Raw genomic sequence first — 22,581 nt, 5'->3', positions numbered from 1 at the left:
CAAAAGCAGCTACTGTACCCATCAATAGCTGACACTGTGCCCATCAAAAGCAGCTACTGTACCCATCAATTGCTGACACTGTGCCCATCAAAAGCAGCTACTGTACCCATCAATAGCTGACACTGTGCCCATCAAAAGCAGCTACTGTACCCATCAATAGCTGACACTGTGCCCATCAAAAGCAGCTACTGTACCCATCAATTGCTGACACTGTGCCCATCAATTGCCGCTACTGTACCCATCAATTGCTGACACTGTGCCCATCAATTGCAGCTACTGTACCCATCAATTGCTGACACTGTGCCCATCAACTGCCGCTACTGTGCCCATCAATTGCTGACACTGTGCCCATCAACTGCCGCTACTGTGCCCATCAATTGCTGCCAATGTGCCCATTAGTTGCTGCCAATGTGCCCATTAGTTGCTGCCAATGTGCCCATTAGTTGCTGCCAATGTGCCCATCAATTCCCGCTACTGTGCCCATCAGTTGCTGCCAGTGTGCCCATCAATTGCCGCTACTGTGCCCATCAATTGCTGACAGTGTTCTCATCAATTGCCACAACTGTGCCCATCAATTGCTGCTACTGTGCCGATCAATTGCTGACAGTGTTCTCATCAATTGCCACAACTGTGCCCATCAATTGCTGCTACTGTGCCGATCAATTGCAACAACTTTGCTTATCAATTGCTGCCAGTGTGCCCATCAATTGCTGACACTGTGCCCATCAACTGCCGCTACTGTGCCCATCAATTACTGACAGTGTGCCCATCAATTGCTGCCAGTGTACCCATCAAACGCAGCTACTGTACCCATCTATTGCTGCCAGTGTGCCCATCAATTGCTGACACTGTGCCCATCAATTGCCGCCACTGTGCCATCAAAAGCAGCTACTGTACCCATCAATTGCTGCCAGTGTGCCCATCAATTGCTGACAGTGTGCCCATCAATTGCCACTACTGTGCCCATCAATTGCTGCCAGTGTGCCCATAAATTGCCGCTACTGTGCCCATCAATTGCCGCTATTGTGCCCATCAATTGCAGCTACTGTGGCCATCAACTGCTGCCAGTGTGCCCATTAATTGCCGCTACTGTGCCCATCAATTGCTGCCAGTGTGCCCATCAATTGCCGCTACTGTGCCCATCAAATGCCCCACCCGGCACTTACCTTCTCTCGGTGGGGCAGCGGGTCACGGCGGTGTCCTCCACGCTCCTCGATGCCTTCCCCCGTCCTCTGCTATAATTGGACGCCGAAAAGGGGCCGGGTACTGCTAGGGGGGCGGCAGCGGCGACTATAGATAGATTCATGCAATGCATTGATCTATCTATGGTGATAGAGAGATGGCAGGAGAGAGGGTGGCGGCACCCATGCGCCCTTTATGAACGCACCGCCACTGCGCCCCACGATATCGTGCAATACGAGGGCAGGCCATTAAGTTCTTACGCTCACCATGATCTAGATGTGCTGGGGATCTGAAATGATGGTTAGAGCCAAGAGACATGGAGTCGGTGTCATGCCGGATAAAGTTGAATACCGAGCCGGTAGATGAACGTTGCAACTTTCCCGTTTTTGGGGGTGATGAAGCACGTTTCCATGTTTTACTCATTCCTTTAGTCTCAGGATCATATAGAAATACCCAGCTTTCCTCCATGCTCCACACACAGCTCTTCATGGATTATGAGGGCAGATTTCCCTTGAAGATGGAGGAACCTAATCCCGGCTCGGCTCGGCTCGGCTCGGTATTCAACTCAGTCCGGCATGACACCTACTCCAATTCTCTTGGCGCTAACTATAATTCACCACGACCTACAAAAACATAAACTGGCTTGCATATTACTAAGATATCCACCAATAAAATTCCAGATCCCGAGCACATCTCGAACACGGTGAGGGTAAGAACTTATTGGCCCCCCCTCCAAATATTATTTGACCTTTTTAACCACTTCCGTACCGCCGCACGCCGATATACGTCGAGAGGGATATCTGTAGCTGCCATAACCCAGGTATCCTCGTCTTCAGCCGGCGGTCCGGTTTCCGATAACGGTGGTCTCTGCGGCGGATTCACCGCAAGATCACCGTTATCTGCGGCGGGAGAGAGCCCCCGCCGCTCTCCCGCGCCCTCCGCCGCTTACCGGAGCCGTCGGCAGCGGCGGTGGCAATCGGGTCCTTCCTGTGGCTGGGTATGGAGACGAGTGAGGGGAAGATGGCCCCCCACCAGGGCCGCCATCAGGGGGGTACAGGCAGTACACCTGTAAGGGGCCCGGAGGTCCCCAGGCCCACAGGGCCCCAGATGGCAACTCTAAACGACCACCATTTTATTCTCTAGGGTGTTAGAAAAAAAAGTATGTTTGGGGGTTCTAAGAAATTTTCTAGCAAAAAAAAAAAAAAACTTGTAAACAAATCTCAGAAAGAGGCTCGGTCCTTAACCACTTGCTTATTGGGCACATATACCCCCTTCCTGCCCAGGCAAAATTTCAGCTTCCAGCACTGTCACGCTTTGAATGACGATTGTGCGACGTGGATCCCAAACAAAACTGACGTCCTTTTTCTCCCCACAAAAAGAGCTTTCTTTTGGTGGTATTTGATCACCTCTGCAGTTTTTATTTTTTTTTGCGTTATAAACAAAAAAAGACAGACAATTTGGAAAAAAACACAATATTTTTTTCTATAATAAATATCCCAATTTTTGTTTAATGTTTTTTTTCCTCAGTTTAGGCCGATACGTATTCTTCTACATATTTGGCGGCGATCTGCGATTTTTGTCAGGACTGCGATATTGCGGAGGACACATCAGACACTTTTTACACTATTTTGGGACCATTCACATTTATACAGCGAACAAAAATATGCTATAAAAATGCACTGATTACTGTATAAATGTGACTGGCAGGGAAGGGGTTAACACTAGGGGGCGATCAACGGGTTAAATGTGTTCCCTCGGAGTAATTCTTACTGTGGGGGGAGGGGAATGACTGGGGGAGGAGACCGATCTGTGTCCCTATGTACAAGGGACACACAATCTGTCTCCTCTCTCCCTGACAGGACATTGATCTCTGTGTTTACACACACAGACAGTGGCGGCTGGTGCTCAAAATTTTTTGGGGGGCGCAAACGGAAAAAAAAAAAATTGCAGCCTCACTGTGCCCATCAAATGCAGCCACTGTGCCATCAATTGTCACAACTGTTCCATGCCATCAAACGCAGCCACTGTGCCATCAATTCGCACCACTGTGCCATGCCATCAAACGCAGCCACTGTGCCATGCCATAAAACACAGCCACTGTGCCATCAATTGTCGCCACTGTGCCATCAAATGCAGTCACTATGCCATGCCATCAAACACAACCACTGTGCCATCAATTGTCACCACTGTGCCATGCCATCAAACGCAGCCACTGTGCCATGCCATCAAACACAGCCACTGAGCCATCAATTGTCGCCACTGTGCCATGCCATCAAACGCAGCCACTGTGCCATGCCATCAAACACAGCCACTGAGCCATCAATTGTCGCCACTGTGCCAATTGTCACCACTGTTCCCTTTAATTGTCGCCACTGTGCCTATTGCCACCACTGTGCCCATTGATGTCACTGTGCCCTTTAATTGTTTCCACTGTGCCCATTCATGCCGCTGTGCCAATTGTCCCCACTGTGCCCATTGTCCCCACTGTACCTATTGTTGTCACTGCGCCCTTTAATTGTTGCCACTGTGCCCATTCATGCCGCTGTGCCAATTGTCCCCATTGTCCCCACTGTGCCTATTGTCGTCACTGTGCCCATTGATGTCACTGTGCCCTTCGTCGCCACTGTCCCTATTGATGTCACTGTGCTCTTCATCGCCGCTGTGCCCCTTTCCCTCCCCCCCTGGCACTTACCTTTACTGGAGTCAACCATCCACGTCCTCGACCCTCGATGTCTTCTCCCGCCCTCGATGACGCTTCAGCCAATCAGGTTACCGGTAGCCAGAACCGGCCAACCTGATTGTCTGAGACGCCTGCCAGTCTTATCCAAGGAACACCCCCCCCGTGCGTTCCGAGAATAAGCTTCCGGGGACCTGAGGGCTGTACTCGGAAAGCCGCTGGCTCTGATAGGCACTTCCGTACAGCCAACCAGCTGCCGTTATTCAGATGGTCGGCGCCTCATGTCCGGCCATCTGAATAGAACAGCGGCAGCGGCGACAATAACATAGATTCGTGCAGCGCATGAATCTATGTTATTAGACTCAGTGGCGGTGAGAGCCAGAGGGGGCGGCGCCCCAGCGCCCTCTACGGACGAACCGCTACTGCACACAGATCCACGTCCCTGGCTCTGCGACTGACGATCGCTATTACCTGGCGGACATCACGGCCGCCAGGCACACGCATTTGCACCCGAGTGACACGGCGGGCACAGCTTCCCCCCCCCAGCGCACATCGCAGAAGGTAACAGGAGGACGTCCACCCGGCAGGAAGGCGCCACGCTGTAGACGTCTTTTGTCTATAGCGCGGGCGCCAAGAGGCTAAAGTGGTTGTAAAGCTTTGTGTTTTTTTTACCTTAATGCACCTTGCACTCTCGGGCCCCCCCTCCCCCCGTTTTTCTTACCTGAGCCACGAAACTCCATGGGCGCGATCCCGCCGTGGTTTCCCCCAGCTTGAGGCGGCTCTTCATTGGATCTTGTTAACAGGCTCCCGCTGCTGTCAATCAAATCAATGACGTGGCGCGCCAGGGGCGGGGCCAAGTGATATCACGGGAGCGCGCCTGCAAACTAACCCCCTTGGGAGAGTGCTTCCCAGAACGGGGGTTAGCTGTTGCGGGGAGGAGCCGAGACACCAAGGGACCCCAGAAGACGAGGATCGGGGGCCACTCTGTGCAAAACGAACTGCACAGTGAAGGTAAGCATGGTATGTTTGTTATTTAAAAAAAATACCTTTACAACCCCTTTAAGTGGTAAAGTCCCTCAAATCTAATGCATTATTTGCCATTTTATACCCCCAGCCTCCAAAATATTAAAATGCTTGTCCTTATCTAAACTTCTGCTGAGCTCCATCACCATCTGTATCTTTGTTTTGCTACAAACCAGTCTGACTTCCCCTCCCAGCTTGTAAACACATCACTGTCCCCAAGTGAAAAGGGTTAACTCCTCCTTATTTCAGGTATGTGGACCACTGGCTCCGCCCACCCCCCAAAACTTTATGCACCACCTTTAGATAGGAGACCTAAGAAGACCCCACCCACCTGCCAGGCTCCAGTCTACACAGAGGGCTCCAGGTCTGTGCAGCTTCCAGCGGAGCCTATAAGTATCAGTGGAGGGGGCGAGGCGGAGACATTACACCTGAGAGAGAGCTGGAGGACAGGTGAGCTCTGTGCTTCTTTTTAGGAACTGTACCCCATTCATCTAAGATATTCATTGCTTTTTTATTTTTTATTTTTTTGGTGTGCAACATTACCAGGACATAATAGCTTGGGAATGTTTTAATGCTGCAGCAAATTTGGAGGTTTTTATTATTATTTTTTTCCTTTTTTTCTTTTTTTTTTTTACATTCAAATTTGGAGGTTTTTATTATTTTTTTTTCTTTTTTCTTTTTTTTTTTACATTCAAATTTGGAGGTTTTTCTTTTTTTTTATTTTTTCTTTTTTTTTACATTCAAATTTGGAGGTTTTTATTATTTTTCTTTTTTCTTTTTTTTTACATTCAAATTTGGAGGTTTTTATTATTTTTTTTTTACATTCAAATTTGATATTTAAATTGTTTTTATTCTTTTCTCATAGAAAAAATCTTTACAAACTTTTTAAAAAAAATATCAACATATATAATTCATAGATTCTTCTTACATAAAAACATATACTTTAACATATACATTCAAATTTGGAGGTTTTTATTATTTTATTTATTTTTTCTTTTTTACATTCAAATTTGGAGGTTTTTATTATTATTTTTATTTTCTTTTTTCTTTTTTACATTCAAATTTGGAGGTTTTTATTATTTTTTCTTTTTTCTTTTTTTTTTTTACATTCAAATTTGGAGGTTTTTATTTTTCTTTTTTCTTTTTTTTTTTTACATTCAAATTTGGAGGTTTTTATTATTATTTTTTTTTCTTATGTGTGTGTGTGTGTGTGTATATATATATATATGTGTGTGTGTGTGTGTATATATATATATATATATATATATATATATATATATATATATATATATATATATATATATATATATATATATATCTATATCTATCTCTCATTCAAATTTTGAGGTTTTGTTCATGCAGAAAGTTTGGGAGAATTTTTTTTTTTTTGTTCAGAGTGTGTCACCCTTTTTTTATGTTTTTTTTTCTACTTTTTTAAATACTTTTTAAAGAACGATTCAGTGTTTGCATCCAAATTGTGGTAGAGTTTATCCCTTTTATAAATAATAAAAAAAAAAGCAGTTTTGGGCATTGAGATTGGCTGTGGTCCTTCACACCAGGACAGTATGTGACGGCGTTTGGTATGGAGGTATTACATCCAAAAAATAGAATGAAGGTTTATTATTTTATACTTTTTTTTAATATGTATATACAAAGTTGGTTGTTGCATTTTTTTGGTATGGAGGTATTGCATCCAAAAAAAAATACCCTAAAATCTTGGTTTGAGAGCATTTGCAAGACAAGCAACATATTTTTATTTATTTTTTATTAAATTTTTGTCTTGATCTACAAGCGTTGTCAGGTCACATCTGAGTATAAAAGAGAAGAGAGGAGCCTCTAAGTGTAGTAATACGGTTACATTTAATGAAAGTACAACATTTAGCAACTTATTGCTACACTTAGAGGTGCTTCTCTTGTCTTTTATACTTTGGAGCTCCTGCTGGATTTTGCGTCTAATCCCCTTGTGGATGGAGATTTTATGGTAACACAACCAATCACATCGCTATAATCTTTTTATATGGACTATAAACTGAAGGACCTATGAATAAATGGTTGCGGAACGTCGGGCAGTGGGAGTGATGCCCCCTTACATTGGGGGTGTGCCCCCTTGCATTGTGGGTCGGCGGTGGGGAAAGGGCCCCCTTGCATTGTGGCTCGGCGGTGGGGAAAGGGCCCCCTTGCATTGTGGCTCGGCGGTGGGGAAAGGGCCCCCTTGCATTGTGGCTCGGCGGTGGGGAAAGGTCCCCCTTGCATTGTGGCTCGGCGGTGGGGAAAGGGCCCCCTTGCATTGTGGCTCGGCGGTGGGGAAAGGGCCCCCTTGCATTGTGGCTCGGCGGTGGGGAAAGGGCCCCCTTGCATTGTGGCTCGGCGGTGGGGAAAGGGCCCCCTTGCATTGTGGGTCGGCAGTGGGAAAAGGGCCCCTTTGCATTGTGGGTTGGTGGTAGGAAAACAGAACACTTGCACCCCTTGCATTGTGGGTCGGCGGTGGGCAAAGGCGACCCCCTTGCATTTTGGGTCAGTCATTGCTGACCCCACCTTCTAAAAAGTCGCCCGTTCCGGTCTTTCAATAATTCGAGTCCCTGGCTCACACAATGCATACAAGCGGCAGAACTGGTCCGGGGGAAAAGCTATGAAGGACGAAACTTGTTTGTGAAGGTTACGGAGCCCTAGGACGTCGTCCTCATCCCTTCTTCGTTTCCTGGTGAGCCCCTGGCCTGGAACAAGCCAACAGTCCCTTGAAGTCGATTTGTATACGAAGGGACTCGCTAAGGAGTAGAAGGCTGAGGAAGACCGCTCTGGAACGTGCGCTGGTAAAAACAAGTGGGCAAAGGCAACGCCCATATCTCCATCATAACGACCTCCCAATAAAGGTTCCCAAGCCAGCTTCTTTGATGGAGGTTGGAACCCCGATCAGTTCTTATTGCTGTCTGTGTCCCTGCTGTGGAGATTTTCCCTCTATCTGGTGACCTTTGTAATTGGGGGACAGTAGTGATTGACGAAACCCAACATTTTTGCGTTGCGTCAAAGGTACAGGATGTAAGGGGAAATCGCCCATTCCAATCGGTGCGCCCACTAAGATGATGACGGCTACTGAGGCTGTGACACCCACTAAGAGGGTAGTTTTCTAACTTGGGAGAGATTTTCCCACTTCCTGTTGTCTCCACACAACAGGAAGTGAAGGGAAATCTCAGTAGGGGGAATGGTGCCCCGTCATTGGTGTCAGTTAAGTGGCATGGTGCCCCATTCATTGGTATCAGTTGGGTGGAAGGGTGCCCCGTCATTGGTGTCGGTTGGGTGGAATGGTGCCCCGTCATTGGTGTCGGTTGGGTGGAATGGTGCCCCATTCATTGGTGTCGGTTGGGTGGAACGGTGCCCCGCCATTGGTGTCGGTTGGGTGGAATGGTGCCCCGTCATTGGTGTCAGTTGAGTGGAATGGTGCCCCGTCCATTGGTGTCGCTTGAGTGGAATGGTGCCCCGTCCATTGGTGTCGGTTGGGTGGAATGTTGCCCCATTCATTGGTGTCGGGTGGAATGGTGCCCCGCCATTGGTGTCGGTTGGGTGGAATGGTACCCCGTCATTGGTGTCAGTTGGGTGGCATGATGCCCCATTCATTGGTTTCAGTTGGATGGAATGGTGTCCCATTCATTGGTGTCGGTTGGGTGGAATGTTGCCCCATTCATTGGTGTCGGTGGGGGGAGTGGCGCCCCATGGTTGGTGTCGGTGGGGGGGGGAGTGGTGCCCCACTGGCCAGATAAAGGTAAGTAAATGGCCATATCCACCCCGAGCTGCAGTTTGGGGACCACTGTAAGTGCACCTGAACCCCAAAAACAAAAATGTAACGCATTACAATCCTTAGATGGCTGCATTCGTTTTCACCTGGTGATCCTGCCAATAACACTTCCTGTCCTAGGGTGACAACACTCTCTGCATTGTACTAGGAGGTCAACAGAAACAGGACAGGACTCCACTCCGCCCCCTAGAGGGCTGTGGACCCCAAGTTCTTAGAGATGGCTGGAAACAATGTAACTGACAGAGCACAGGAAGTCATAAGCCTTCTGGATTTCTGGCAGGATCAACTTTATTTTGTATTGTAGATATAACACAAATTTTTTTTTGGTACTGTATATTTAACAAAAATGTAAACCTGATTTTACGAGGAGCGGCCAGCGCTGCCGCGGTCTGGTGTCGCGCGGTCTGGTGCCGCCATTTCTGGGAAGGTTTGATGGAAGCTGTGCTGAGTTTGTCTTGTTGTGTCCCCTGCAGGTGACGGAGGCTGAAGATGGCAGAGAAGGGGTCTTCCGGCCTTGTGGCGATCATTGTATTTGGAAATGTGATTATAATGGTGAGTAGAAGCTTCTCTCGGTGGCGTAACAAGAACCTTCCGGGGGCCCCGTTACAAGAAACCATGAAGGGGGGGCCCCCCCTCCCACCCGTGGGGGGAACAGAACCCTCAATCTCCACCCCCTGAAGCATCACAGAATGAATGAACAGGAAGAGCTCCGTACAGAGGATCCCTGTTCATTCACAAACTGAAGCCTAGTAAACAGTTTACTATGCTTTTAGTTATGAATGGGCAGGTGGTGATCGGTACGGCTCACTGACTCTATGGTTTCAGACAAGGAAGGGGCCGATAAGACTCATTTACCGGCCCCTTCACCACTCTCCATCCTGACACATCCCCAGGAGAAGGGAAAGGGTAATCCCTGATGGGGACAGGGTGGAGGGGGACAAGGGGCAGGAGAGCACACAGGGCGGGTGGGGGGGATAGCGGGAAGAAGCTGGATAGGAGGAGCAGCGGGGACTGCATGTGGAGGAACCCTCCCCCCTCAGATAGGCGCACACAGCTATACAGAGCTGGCCCCATGCGGCCCCCTCCATGTACACCTGGACAGGGTCCCTCTAATCAGAAGTAGGCAGGGAGGTACCCACAGGGTTCACAAGGGCTGCAACTGTATCCCAGACCCATGCAGCCCCCCCTTGTACCCCTGGACAGGAGAAGCAGCTGCATATAGAGAAATCGATGACCAACATTTCCTGCTCCTCTGGACCCCTTTACATTACACAGCACCCTGCACCCCTTTACATTACACAGCACCCTGCACCCCTTTACATTACACAGCACCCTGCACCCCTTTACATTACACAGCACCCTGCTCCTCTAGACCCCTTTACATTACACAGCACCCTGCACCTCTGGAGCCCTTTACATTACACAGCACCCTGCACCACTGGACCCCTTTACATTACACAGCACCCTGCACCTCTGGAGCCCTTTACATTACACAGCACCCTGCACCTCTGGGCCCCTTTACATTATACAGCCCCCTGCTCCTCTGGACCCCTTTACATTACACAGCACCCTGCACCTCTGGACCCCTTTACATTACACAGCACCCTGCATCTCTGGACCCCTTTACATTACACAGCACCCTGCATCTCTGGACCCCTTTACATTACACAGCACCCTGCTCCTCTGGGCCCCTTTACATTACACAGCACCCTGCACCTTTGGACCCCTTTACATTACACAGCACCCCTGCACCCCTTTACATTACACAGCACCCTGCACCCCTTTACATTACACAGCCCCCTGCACCTCTGGACCCCTTTACATTACACAGCCCCCTGCATCACTATACCCCTTTACATTACACAGCACCCCACAGTTTGTCACACACACCCCCCTAACGGTTCTGGACCCCCTGCATGTTACACTAGGAGGAGACGTGACATGCATCCCACGGGCCGCCACGGCCCACCGGGCATATGCCTTATGGCCAGTCCGGGCCTGCTGATGGGTACGGGCTTTCTGATTGGCTCAGAGATGATGAGATCATGTAAATCTTGATGCCTGTTCTGGTCAGGCGTTCATTGTCTTACACAGATCAGCCCCCGTTGCAGCCTTTCGCCAACAAAGTTACGACGCACAGTCTAAGTGATCACTGGGGGGAGAGGAGACTGAGGAAATACTGACTGATACAATTACTATGATCCAGCTTGTTATCCAGGACATGTGGCTGGGAGGGAGGGAGGGGGGGGGGGTCCCTGATATAAAGGAGGGAATGGTTCGCTGTGGAATGACTAGTCTGATCTCCAGGGGTCTGGTAACAAGAATCTCCATATGATTTGTAGGCTGACCAATCCCGGTCAATCATTAAGTTCCCCCCGAAACCAAAACTCTGCATTCACAGTTGCTGTGGTTTTGATGTGTTTAGAGAACTCGTCTTTCCTGTATATTCAGAGAATGCACAACCCGGCCAGCTTGGCCCGTCTGCTGCAGGGTGACGGAGGAGGGGGGGGGGAGCAGAGATGTTTTCTCTCTCCTGGGAGTTAATGTGCATTCAAAATGAATGCCCCCCCATAGTGCCTACCTTCCCCCATGAGCCTTTTTAGGACATACAACGCATGGCATGTGCTACAGCGCAGGTCCTCATCACAATGCCCCCCCCCCCCACATTGGGTGTCCTCATCACAATACCCCCCCCCCCCACATTGGGTGTCCTCATCACAATGCCCCCCAATGTCCCCATCACGGTGCCCCCCCTACATTGGGTAACGGTAACCCCATCACAATGCGCCCCCCCCTACATTGGGTGTCCCCATCATAATGCCCCGCCCTACATTGGGTGTCCCCATTACGATGCTCTATCCCCCTACATTGGGTGTTCCCATTACAATGCTCCATCCCCCTACATTGGGTGTCCCCATTACAATGCTCCACCCCTCTACATTGGGTGTCCCCATTACAATGCTCCACCCCTCTACATTGGGTGTCCCCATTACGATGCTCCATCCCCCTACATTGGGTGTCCCCATCACAATGCCCCGCCCTACATTGGGTGTCCCCATTACGATGCTCCATCCCCCTACATTGGGTGTCCCCATTACGATGCTCCATCCCCCTACATTGGGTGTCCCCATTACGATGCTCCATCCCCCCACATTGGGTGTCCCCATTACAATGCACATCCCCCTACATTGGGTGTCCCCATTACAATGCTCCATCCCCCTACATTGGGTGTCCCATCCATCAGGTGTCCCCATCCTCTCTTCAGCACAAGCCAGCCACTGCTCCTTCTGATAAGTGACATTCAAGGCCGATCCGCCCTATAGGCTCACTATGCAAGCCGCTTAGGGCCCCACAAAGCTGCGGAGTGCCCCCCAAATTATTAGAGGCCCCGCCTGGTGAGAAGCCATTTTCGGCCCCTCACCCCCCACTTCTCAACTTGGTGTCTGCATGGGAGTAGAGGTAAGTCAGTTGGCAGCCCCCCCCCCCGGAGCAGCCAAATTGCCAATGCACCTCCCCTCCAACACAGCCCCCTTTTCCTGCCCCTGAATATCCATGCACTTGGAGCCCCTGGGCAGGGCTCAGATGTGCCCATTCATTAAGACAGCCCTCATGGCTTCCCTGGCATGGGGCAAATTTCCCATCTGGGTTCCTGGTCAAACCCTATGTGGGGTCTTCCTCCTTGGACAAAGTTATTTTAAAAAAAAAAATAAAGAACAAAAAAAAACAAGTGGGGCATTTCACATTCAAGGAAGCAAAAAATGTAAATTCCGACCCATGTGCTGCGAATGGCCCCATCTACAGGAATGTGGAATGTCGCTATTCAGGTCCGGCTGGGCTCTTCTATGCACAATCTCACAATGGATAGTGGAGGGACCAGATTTTTCGAATTGGTGTTTTTGTTTTTAATGGCAGGTGAGGTGGGGGCACAAGGAAGGGGGGGGGGGGGTTGTTTCTTGATCAGCATTTTTCCTTTTTTTTTTTTTCAATACGTGCTTTGCCAGCAGGGGGAGCCATGCAATTCTGTACTGTGCGGTTTGGTGCTTGTCAGCTTCAGGACCGGACAAACTGTCCAAAATATGGAAAGTTCACGATAAGAATTGCAGCACTATTGTCATTTTTTTTTTTTTTTTTTTATTTAATTTTTTCACATTATGAATGCAAAGGCAACAGTTATTCACATGCTTATGGGTGCAGCACAATGTGAATTTCATATGGGGGGAGGAGGGGGGTTTTGAGCTATAAAATTATTAACAAAAAGTGATAGAATATATAAGTAGTATGTGGTTTTAATTCAAGTTACCGTAGAATTAAAATACTAATAAAAAAAAAAATATTGAAATAAATTTAAAATTGATTTCAATAAAAATAAATCTGTTGATCTTTATATGTTACAGGCAATGTGTGAAATTGGGCGATCTAGAGAACGCTCCTAGGCAAAGCATTACATGCCCGTGTTGTAGCTATAAAATTATTATATATATATATATATATATATATATATATATATATATATACACATACACACACATACACACACACACACACAGTGGATTTAATTCAAGTTACTGTAGAATGAAAATGACCCAAAATATTTTGAATACAATTAAAATCAATTAAAAATGCAATGGCAACAGTTTTTTTTTTTAGTTTTTGCTCTCTCAAGCTAGTGGGGGGGGGGGGGTAAAATAATCTTGCCATAGAAGTAAAATAGCTGAAATTGTATTTAATAATTATATATATATATCTCTTTCATTTTTATTTATTATATAATTTTTTTTTAAAGTAAAATGGCTGACATTAATTAATTATTAAAAAAAAAATATATATATATATATATATATATATATATATATATATATATATATATAATTTTTATTATTATTTTTATTATAATAAAAATAATAATTTTTATTATTTTTATTATTTTTATTATTTTTATTTTTATTATTTTTATTATTTTTATTATTTTTATTATTTTTATTATTTTTATTATTATTATTATTTTTTTTAAACTCTATTGATCGCTATATAGTTATAATTAGTCTGGCTGAAAGAAGACACAACACAAGTCCATCTAGTCAACCAATGTCACATGCAATGTGTGAAATTTTAGGCAATTTTTATTTTTATTTTTTTAGGATATATTAGTATGTGGATTTAATTCAACTTACTGTAGAAGTAAAATAACTTAAAACATTTGAATACAATTAATATCCATTAAATACAAATAAATACAATGGCAACAGTTTTTGAGGTTTTTTCTCTCAAGCTAGTGAGGAAAAAAAAAAATATATATATATATATATATATATATATATATATATATATATATATATATATATATATATATATATATATATATATATATATATATATATATATATATATATATATATATATATATATATATATATATATATATATATATATATATATATATATTCCTCACTAGCTTGAGAGCAAAAACCTCAAACTGTTGTCATTGCATTTATTTTTATTTAATTGATTTTAATTGTATTCAAATGTGTTAAGTTATTTTAATTCTACAGTAACTTGAATTAAATCCACATACTAATATATCCTAAAAAAATAAAAATAAAAATTGCCTAAAATTTCACACATTGCATGTGACATTGGTTGACTAGATGGACTTGTGTCTTCTTTCAGCCAGACTAATTATAACTACAGTATGTAGAGATCAATAGAGAGATTTTTTTTAAATTTTATAATTTTTAATATATTTTCTATATCTCTATTGATCTCTATATAGTTATAATTAGTCTGGCTGAAAAAGTCACAAGTGCCTCTAGTTCAACCAATAAATATGTTACAGGCCATCTATAGAATGATCCCGTCTGTTTTTTATGCTATATAATTTTTTTATATACAATATCTGGGCAAGTGAAATTGCCTATACTGTATGTATAAAGCTTTTCCAGTAATGAGAACTTTTCCTATAAATTGTCATTCATCAAATATGGATTTCACTTTTCTGACCCGTTTCGATTTTTCGTTGCAGCTCTGTGGCCTGGCGCTGTTCGCCGAAACCATCTGGGCCACTACAGACCCATACTACGTATACCCGGTGCTGGGGGTGACTGGTAAGGATGACGTGTTCGCAGGCAGTTGGATTGCAATCTTCTGCGGTTTTGCTTTCTTTCTCCTGGGATTGTATGGAATAGTGGCGGCGATGAGGGGCAGTCGCACCATGCTGATTGTGGTAAGCAGTTGGTTGTGTAGTCTGGCATGACCGGGATTGAGAACGAGAAATGTGGATTATAACTCTCCATTTTATTTCTTCTCCAGTATCTGGTGCTGATGATGATCGTCTATATATTCGAATGTGCTTCCTGCATAACGTCCTTTACACATCGGGACTATGTAAGTCATGGTTATGATGACTGATTAGACTTTGCCGGGGGGAAGACGTACTAAATACTGAGGCTTGACATTGGTTCGGGCACAAAGTTGCAGAATAAGGAGTATCCAAGGAGTTGAATTTGGTGGTACAGGCTAGTTTCACAGCAGGAATAGGAATATAAAAATGATGGGTTAAGCTTACTGAAGGAATGGTAAATGTAAGGATTAAATGAAGATTTGGGGTTGGAGTTTGGGATAGTAAGTAGATTTACAGGTGGGATTGGTGTATGGGTTACTGTTGAGGTTGGCGTAGGTAAGTCTTGTATATGGGGAGGGTTGGGTGTGGGATTTAAACAGAGGGTTGGGTAAGTGTGGGTTATGGGAAGGGTTGGCGTATGGGCTACTGTAGATGGTTACAGGCTTAGTGACTCCTGGGTATTCGCAAAGTATCAAGTGTGGGGTTTGTCAAGAGTTGGGTGTGAGGTATGGGAAGGTTTGGTGTATGGGCTACTGTTGAGGTTGCAGGCTAGATGACTCTTGGGGATTCAGAGGGTTAAGTGTGGGGTTTATGTCAAGGGCTGGATGTGAGTTATGAGAAAGTTTGGTGTGTGGGCTACTATTGAGGTTACAGAGTAGGGAAGTCTTTGGGTTGGGGATGTGAGGAGGGTTGGGTGTTGGTTATGGGAAGGGTTGGTGTATGGGCTACTGTTGAGGTTGCAGGCTAGGTGACTCTTGGGAATTCACAAAGGGTTAAGTGTGGGGTTTATGTTGAGGGTTGGATGTGAGCTATGAGAAAGTTTGGTGTGTGGGCTACTATTGAGGTTACAGGCTAGGCGAGTCTTGGCGATATGTAGAGGGTTGGGTGTGAGTTATTGGAAGGGTTGGTGTATGGGCTGCTGTTGTGGTTACAGGTTAGGTGAGTCTTGGGGCTATGGGAAGGGTTGGGTGTGAGTTATGGGAAGGGTTGGTGTATGGGCTACTGTTGAGGTTACAGGCTATGCGAGTCTTGGGGATATGGAGAGGGTTGCGCATGAGTTACGCAGAAGTGAGAAGTGTGAGTTATGGGAAGGGTTGGTGTATGGGCTTGTGTTTAGGTTGGACTAGGTAAATCGTGGGGATATAAGGGGGCTTGGGTGGGTGTGAACAATGGGAGGGGTTGGTGTATGGGCTACTGTTGAGGTTACAGGTTATGTGAGTCTTGGAGATATGGAGAGGGTTGGGTGTGAGTTATTGGAAGGGTTAGTGTATGGGCTACTGTTGTGGTTACAGGTTAGGGGAGTCTTGGGGCTATGGGAAGGGTTGGGTGTTAGATTTACGTAGAAGGTTAGGTGGGAGTTATGGGAAATGTTTGTGTATGAGCTACTGTTGAGGTTACAAGCTAGGTGATATGAAAGGGGTTCCGTGTGGGATTTACAGAGGGTTGGGTGTGGGTTATTGGAAGGGCGGGTATAGAAGCTTGTTGGTTAGTCTATCGTAGTCCTGGGGATTTGCAGAGGGTTGGGTATGAGTTATATGAAGGGTTGGTGTATGGGCTACTATTGAGGTTACCGGTTGTGTTAGTCTTAGGAATGCAAGGAGGATTGGTGTATGGGTTATGGGCTTGGTGAATATTTTCTCTAAAATAGTGTGCAAGGCTCAGGAGCCCTAAAAAAAAAAAAAAAACAGTCCCCTATTGTAAATTAATATTGGTTGACCTTTCTGGCTTTGCACATTGTTTTTTTTTCTTATGCCAAGTCTGGCTGTTCCAAATTTTGGTTTTTAGTGTTTTGTGATTTCCATAGAGGTTGCTTGATTTGTCACGCTCACTCGTTGTCTCTTTCTAGATGATAAATTCCAATATAATCAAGCAGCAGATGCTTAGGTACTATGCAGATAATTCTACGAATCAGGGCAAGGAGATAACCATGTTCTGGAACAGAATCATGCTGGAGGTAAGCACAAGGGGTTCTGCTTGTGGACTGTCCCCATTTTGTTGGATCAACCTAGATTTTTTTAAATGATGACCCTTGGTAAAGTGTACCGTTGGTTTCTTAGACGAGGTTTGGTTAGAAAACGAAATCTAAAACTCAAAATTAAGCTGGCCCTCTTATAATTTTTTTTTGGTATTGCGCAATATTGCTCTGATATTTGGGTCTCTTTAGAAACTACCCCCGATACCTTGCCCACATTTTAAGTTCTGCCCATTAAACTTCAGAGTATTTTATATGATTTGGTCCTGCAGTTAACCGAATGGTTTAAAGTGCAATGTGATTTCTTGCTTTGCAGAAAAGTTGCTGCGCTGTGGATGGGCCTGCCGACTGGATCAACTACGGCTCAACTTTCCGCAATATCTATCCTGAGACGACTGCACCCTGGCCGTTTTGGTGCTGTGCAAGAGATGACAACTTTCAGATCAAAAATCAACCAGGCTGCAGCGTGGGACTTTCCCCGTACATCTACGCCCAGGTAAGAAGCGACCGCTATTTTATCAGCTATGACAACGTTGTATGCGCCTGTCTGCCTGTCGCCAATCTCCAGACTCAAATATTGGGGTGAACTTCAAGCTCGGTGGGGCTTCCGATTGGGTAAGGTGATTGTTTCGTAGCATCTCTCTAATGCTCAAGAGGGCTTTGATGGGGTCCCCAGTTTAGTTGGTGTATGTAGAGTGAAAGCACGAGAGCCCATGGTTATCAGTCCAGATACGAGTTTTGTTTGACACAATAAAATAAAATTATTTCAAGAATTGACAACGAAGGTGTTGGCCCTGATGAAGGGCGGTCCTTGTATAAGCCCCAAAAAGAGTGGGGTGTAAAGTCTTAAAAAAAACTTGTGAGAAATAAAAACTTTATCTTGACTGATATCCAAAGTTTGACTCTTGTCCTTTCACTCTACAGAACCCAATCTGAAGAGGAGGGTACTCTGTATGTATATGTAGCGCTCACCCCCGAAGGAGCCGGCTGGTTGTAGATTGGGTGGCACGTTACCTCTGTGACTCGGCCGTCTAAGGTAGACGATGAGAGCCAAAGCAATGGAATGTCCACACAGCAGGTGTCTTTTCTTGTGCTTTTATTTTACCCAACACGGTAAACGGTAAAACTTGAGGTAGGTAGCAAAGATGGAGGAGAAGAAATAGCAGATTCAGGCTTTACGATACGGAAACAGTCCTGCTTCCAACGATACTTTACTTTCGTCGCCACTCCAGCCAGAGGGGGCATAGTGTACCTGGACAGGCCTCTCACACCGACCTGGCAGCCAGAGTATCACTCGAACTTTGAGGGAAAAGATCTCTGCCACAGACCCTCCCTAGAACTTAGATCATGGAGACAATCCTCCTTGGTAGAATTTGCGTTCGAATCGCCTTCAGGTAGTATTTTCAATCAGGTTACCGACTGACAGGTTGCTGACATCCAACCCCTCCGTGTCCGGTTACCTTGATCCCTGATGGATTGTCTAGGCCCTGTTGGATTGCCAGCCTCTCTTGGCTCTCCTCAGGCGGACTCCCCACCGAAGAGCTATCTTGCTTGGGATCTTCTCAGAATTGGGGACCCAGTCGAATACTGGGGCCCCGCCACAGCTTTAAATGTTCCAGGCCAACATGGTCCCGGAACCAGGAACACCACGTGGCACGCAGACCCCGGCCTGGTAGGCCATATCGCCAGGGGGGGCCGTGATGTGTGGTCACCCTAAAGGTGGGTGCCACCTCAGGAAAAGAGCCCCGCCTTAATGTCGTCTGCTCCAGAAGTACCCTCCCCCAGCATGCCCCGCAAGAGAAACTCCCTCCCGATTGGCTGCTGGCAAGAGGCACCCCAACCTGAACTCCACTGGCGCCACCTGTCTCCCTGGGGTGGTATAACACCCCAGGAACAACAGAATGGACCCACAGCCCAGCCGAAACAGAGACCCTTTGTAGAATTGCAATCAGAATCAAAGTAAACTACACTCTGATCATCCCTTAACTTTTAATAGCACCGGTACTTGGAAGTACACAGGCGCTACATATATCAGCTGCCAAACTTTCCATTTGTTGAACTGAAGATCACAACATCATAACTGTGGCCTTAAACAGAAGAAACATACTATCTCGCCTCTTTTGGCTGGGCCCCCCAACGGGGGGGGCCTCTTTTGGCTGGGCCCCCCAACGGGGGGGGGCCCTCTTTTGGCTGGGCCCCCCAACGGGGGGGGGCCTCTTTTGGCTGGGCCCCCCAACGGGGGGGGCCTCTTTTGGCTGGGCCCCCCAACGGAGGGGGCCTCTTTTTGGCTGGGCCCCCCAACGAGGGGGGCCTTTTTTTGGCACGGCCCCCCAACGAGGGGGGCCTCTTTTTGGCACGGCCCCCCAACGAGGGGGGCCTCTTTTTGGCACGGCCCCCCAACGAGGGGGGCCTCTTTTGGCACGGCCCCCCAACGAGGGGGGCCTCTTTTGGCACGGCCCCCCAACGAGGGGGGCCTCTTTTGGCACGGCCCCCCAACGAGGGGGGCCTCTTTTGGCACGGCCCCCCAACGAGGGGGGCCTCTTTTGGCACGGCCCCCCAACGAGGGGGGCCTCTTCTGGGACGGCCCCCCAACGAGGGGGGCCTCTTCTGGGACAAAGTGACAGAAAGACTTTCCAAAGGAGATACAGCAAAGCAGTAAATTTGTCTAAACCTTGCCAATTCTATCCAAAATATTTGTTAGTCATAAATTTCACCTTCATTAGATTTGCCTATAACTATGTAGTATGAGGGCCTACCTAATTGGGAATAAACTAAATGTATGAGGTAAGCTGTCATGCTACAAAGTGGTTGCCATTTCTTTTTCAATCGGATTGTAGAATTTTCTTGTGATTTAACAATTGCCATGGAAGCACCAACCAGATCGAGTATAACTAGAAGAAATTGATGGGTAATGCCCTCACACTAAACAGCTGCTGGTAGATCAGAAAGGGTTTGGGCAAAGATCATACACTCGAATGGTACCATGTGGGCAACCTTGGACTTGCAATTGGTATCTGAAATATACCAAACAAAAATAACTGAGATGTAAGACTTTGAAATTTTTCTTCCAGGGCTGTTCGGACCACATAATACACGCCATCAACAGCTACACTTGGGGCATCTCCTGGTTTGGGTTTGCTATCCTAATGTGGACGGTAAGTTGGACACAATCCAGAAGGTTTCAATGTCCTCTTTATTTACTAATCTATATTGATGAGTTGTTCCGGGCAGATGTAATGGGATTGGTGAAAAGGAACTGTATGCACCAGTGACTTCAATGGCAATACAGAAGGTCTCTTCGTGGATTGGGCACCATAGACCTTCTTGCTCTTAGCCATTTTTAGAACGATGGCTTTAATGAGGCTCGAAGTTCAGTGAACATTTCAAACTACCTTTTCTGCACAGTTCTAGGTGAAGAGTTTTGACCTGGTTGAGTTTTCTTATTTATGGCGGTTTCTGTAGCTACCGGAGAGATTTGCCCTCGCTTTGTGTGGTCACCAAGACCTGAAAATCCCTTTTTCAAATGTGGGCGTAGACTGGAAAAAAATCTTATATTAAATAAAATATTAAAGATGAGAACCTCTGTCAAGATTTAGGTGCCCTCTGTGTCCTCATGTCTTATGTGGTAGGTAAGACCTAAAGTGAATAAAAAAGCGGCAGAGATGAAGATGGCAGACTTATTCTTTCTAAAATTTTAACGCTTAACCGCTGTAGGCCAAATGAATATTTGGCTGCAGTGGCCCAACGATGGGCTCGCCCTTGGCCTTGCTTCTTATGTGGGAGGCAAGACAGGAAGTGAGTAGAAAAGAAGCACAGATGAAGATGGCAGATTAAATCTGTCTAAAATTATAACTCCTCCCCTGTAGGCAAAATGAAAAAATATTTGGTTCGGCGTTGGGCCACGGGAGGGAAGGAAGAAAGGAAGGGCTCGGCGTTGGGCCACGGGAGGGAAGGAAGAAAGGAAGGGCTCGGCGTTGGGCCGAGGGAAGGAAGAAAGGAAGGGCTCGGCGTTGGGCCGAGGGAAGGAAGAAAGGAAGGGCTCGGCGTTGGGCCGAGGGAAGGAAGAAAGGAAGGGCTCGGCGTTGGGCCGAGGGAAGGAAGAAAGGAAGGGCTCGGCGTTGGGCCGAGGGAAGGAAGAAAGGAAGGGCTCGGCGTTGGGCCGAGGGAAGGAAGAAAGGAAGGGCTCGGCGTTGGGCCGAGGGAAGGAAGAAAGGAAGGGCTCGGCGTTGGGCCGAAGAAAAGAAGCTCTGGGCGTTGGGCCGAGGGAGGGAAGGGCTCGGCGTTGGGCCGAGGGAGGGAAGGAAGGGCTCGGCGTTGGGCCGAGGGAGGGAAGGAAGGGCTCGGCGTTGGGCCGAGGGAGGGAAGGAAGGGCTCGGCGTTGGGCCGAGGGAGGGAAGGAAGGGCTCGGCGTTGGGCCGAGGGAGGGAAGGAAGGGCTCGGCGTTGGGCCACAAATGATTACAACAATGATGTAGTTTACGAACTCCATACAGATCACTTGCAGTAATCTTGGATATTTTTTTTTAAATTTTGGACATAATGGATGATATACTGGTGTTTTTAGTACATCAACCAGCTGTATGTTCTGTATATTCAGCTGCTTTTGACCGTCTTCTGACATCTCCCGTCTTCCTTTCAGATGCTGGTGATGTTTGCCGCCATGTACCACTACTTTAGCATGTGAGGCCTGAAATTTGGACACTGTATGGAGGAGACCCAAGGAGGATTATCGCAGGGATCTTGAACCACTAACCCTCCTACAATTATTTAGGACTTGTTGCTCCTCTGTGATAAGCAGTACATATAATGTAAATAAAAAATACATTTTGGTGTCACCATGGACTCCCAAGCTATTCTTGGCTTGGCAATTTTCTCATTTTGGAGGTTACCTGTAAATCCAAAAAAATGCTTTTGGGTCACACTTTACATCTGCTTAAAGTAGGTATATTATCAACATGGCAGCCATTTTGTGTCCCTTGAAGAAGCCAATTTGATGGTTTGTGGAAGGTGGGTCCTCTTGAACGTTCGAGTACTGTTGGCGAAGGTTGCCGTTCCACCATCATCAGAAATACGGATATAATATTTCATCGTCCGCCGGTGATTTTATTGTATAAGCGGTTTATGTTCTGGTATTTTTTTTTTCACTACTTTTTATATAAATTGGAAGCTGATTAAAATCGCTATCCCCACCCCGATTTAGGTTTCAATTGTTAAATATGGAATGCGTTAAGGAAAATGGGACCCCCCTCACCCCTTCCGAGCTGAGAATACATTTTTGATGAAGCTGACTTTTGTTTGACCAACACTTCTATTTTTTATGTATGTTTTTGTTTATATAATAAAGTGTTCTTATAATGTAATTTCGTTTTTTTTTATTTTTATATATAAGTATATAAAAATGATGTGACTTTACATAATTCTACGACCGCGGTGGGCAACCTGCGGCCCTCCAATTAGTAGACATGTGCACAATGAAATATTTTGTTTTTGGAATTTCGTCCAAAAAATACATTTATTTAGTTACTCCCGAAATTAGTTTTTATTTATTTTGTTTCAGTAAAAAATGCACTCATCCGAATTAAGGTTGAATCTGTCAATTGA

The 22,581-nt window shown here is 46.3% G+C and overlaps 1 protein-coding gene across 1 annotated transcript; it reads left to right on the top strand.

Annotated features, from left to right (window-relative positions):
* The first annotated feature begins 5,224 nt into the window (after positions 1–5,224).
* UPK1A (uroplakin 1A) lies at positions 5,225–22,268 on the top strand. Its single transcript, XM_040327094.1, has 8 exons — positions 5,225–5,332; positions 9,146–9,224; positions 14,692–14,892; positions 14,979–15,053; positions 16,856–16,963; positions 17,298–17,477; positions 20,053–20,136; positions 21,620–22,268. Exons 2-8 carry the CDS (start codon positions 9,162–9,164, stop codon positions 21,662–21,664), a joined length of 756 nt encoding a protein of 251 aa, XP_040183028.1. The 5' UTR covers positions 5,225–5,332; positions 9,146–9,161; the 3' UTR covers positions 21,665–22,268.
* Positions 22,269–22,581: the final 313 nt, after the last annotated feature.

This window comes from Rana temporaria, chromosome 10 (assembly GCF_905171775.1).
Source record: "Rana temporaria chromosome 10, aRanTem1.1, whole genome shotgun sequence".
NCBI lineage: Eukaryota > Metazoa > Chordata > Amphibia > Anura > Ranidae > Rana > Rana temporaria.
The sequence above is the reverse complement of the archived record's forward strand: the minus strand, read 5'-3'. Positions and strand labels throughout refer to the sequence as shown.

Bases quoted from the DNA above. Each gene is read 5' to 3' on its own strand.
- UPK1A (XM_040327094.1), top strand. From the start codon at position 9,162: ATGGCAGAGAAGGGGTCTTCCGGCCTTGTGGCGATCATTGTATTTGGA. The intron at 16,964-17,297 runs GTAAGCACAAGG...CTTGCTTTGCAG, and splicing joins GGAACAGAATCATGCTGGAG to AAAAGTTGCTGCGCTGTGGA. The intron at 20,137-21,619 runs GTAAGTTGGACA...TCTTCCTTTCAG, and splicing joins TTGCTATCCTAATGTGGACG to ATGCTGGTGATGTTTGCCGC.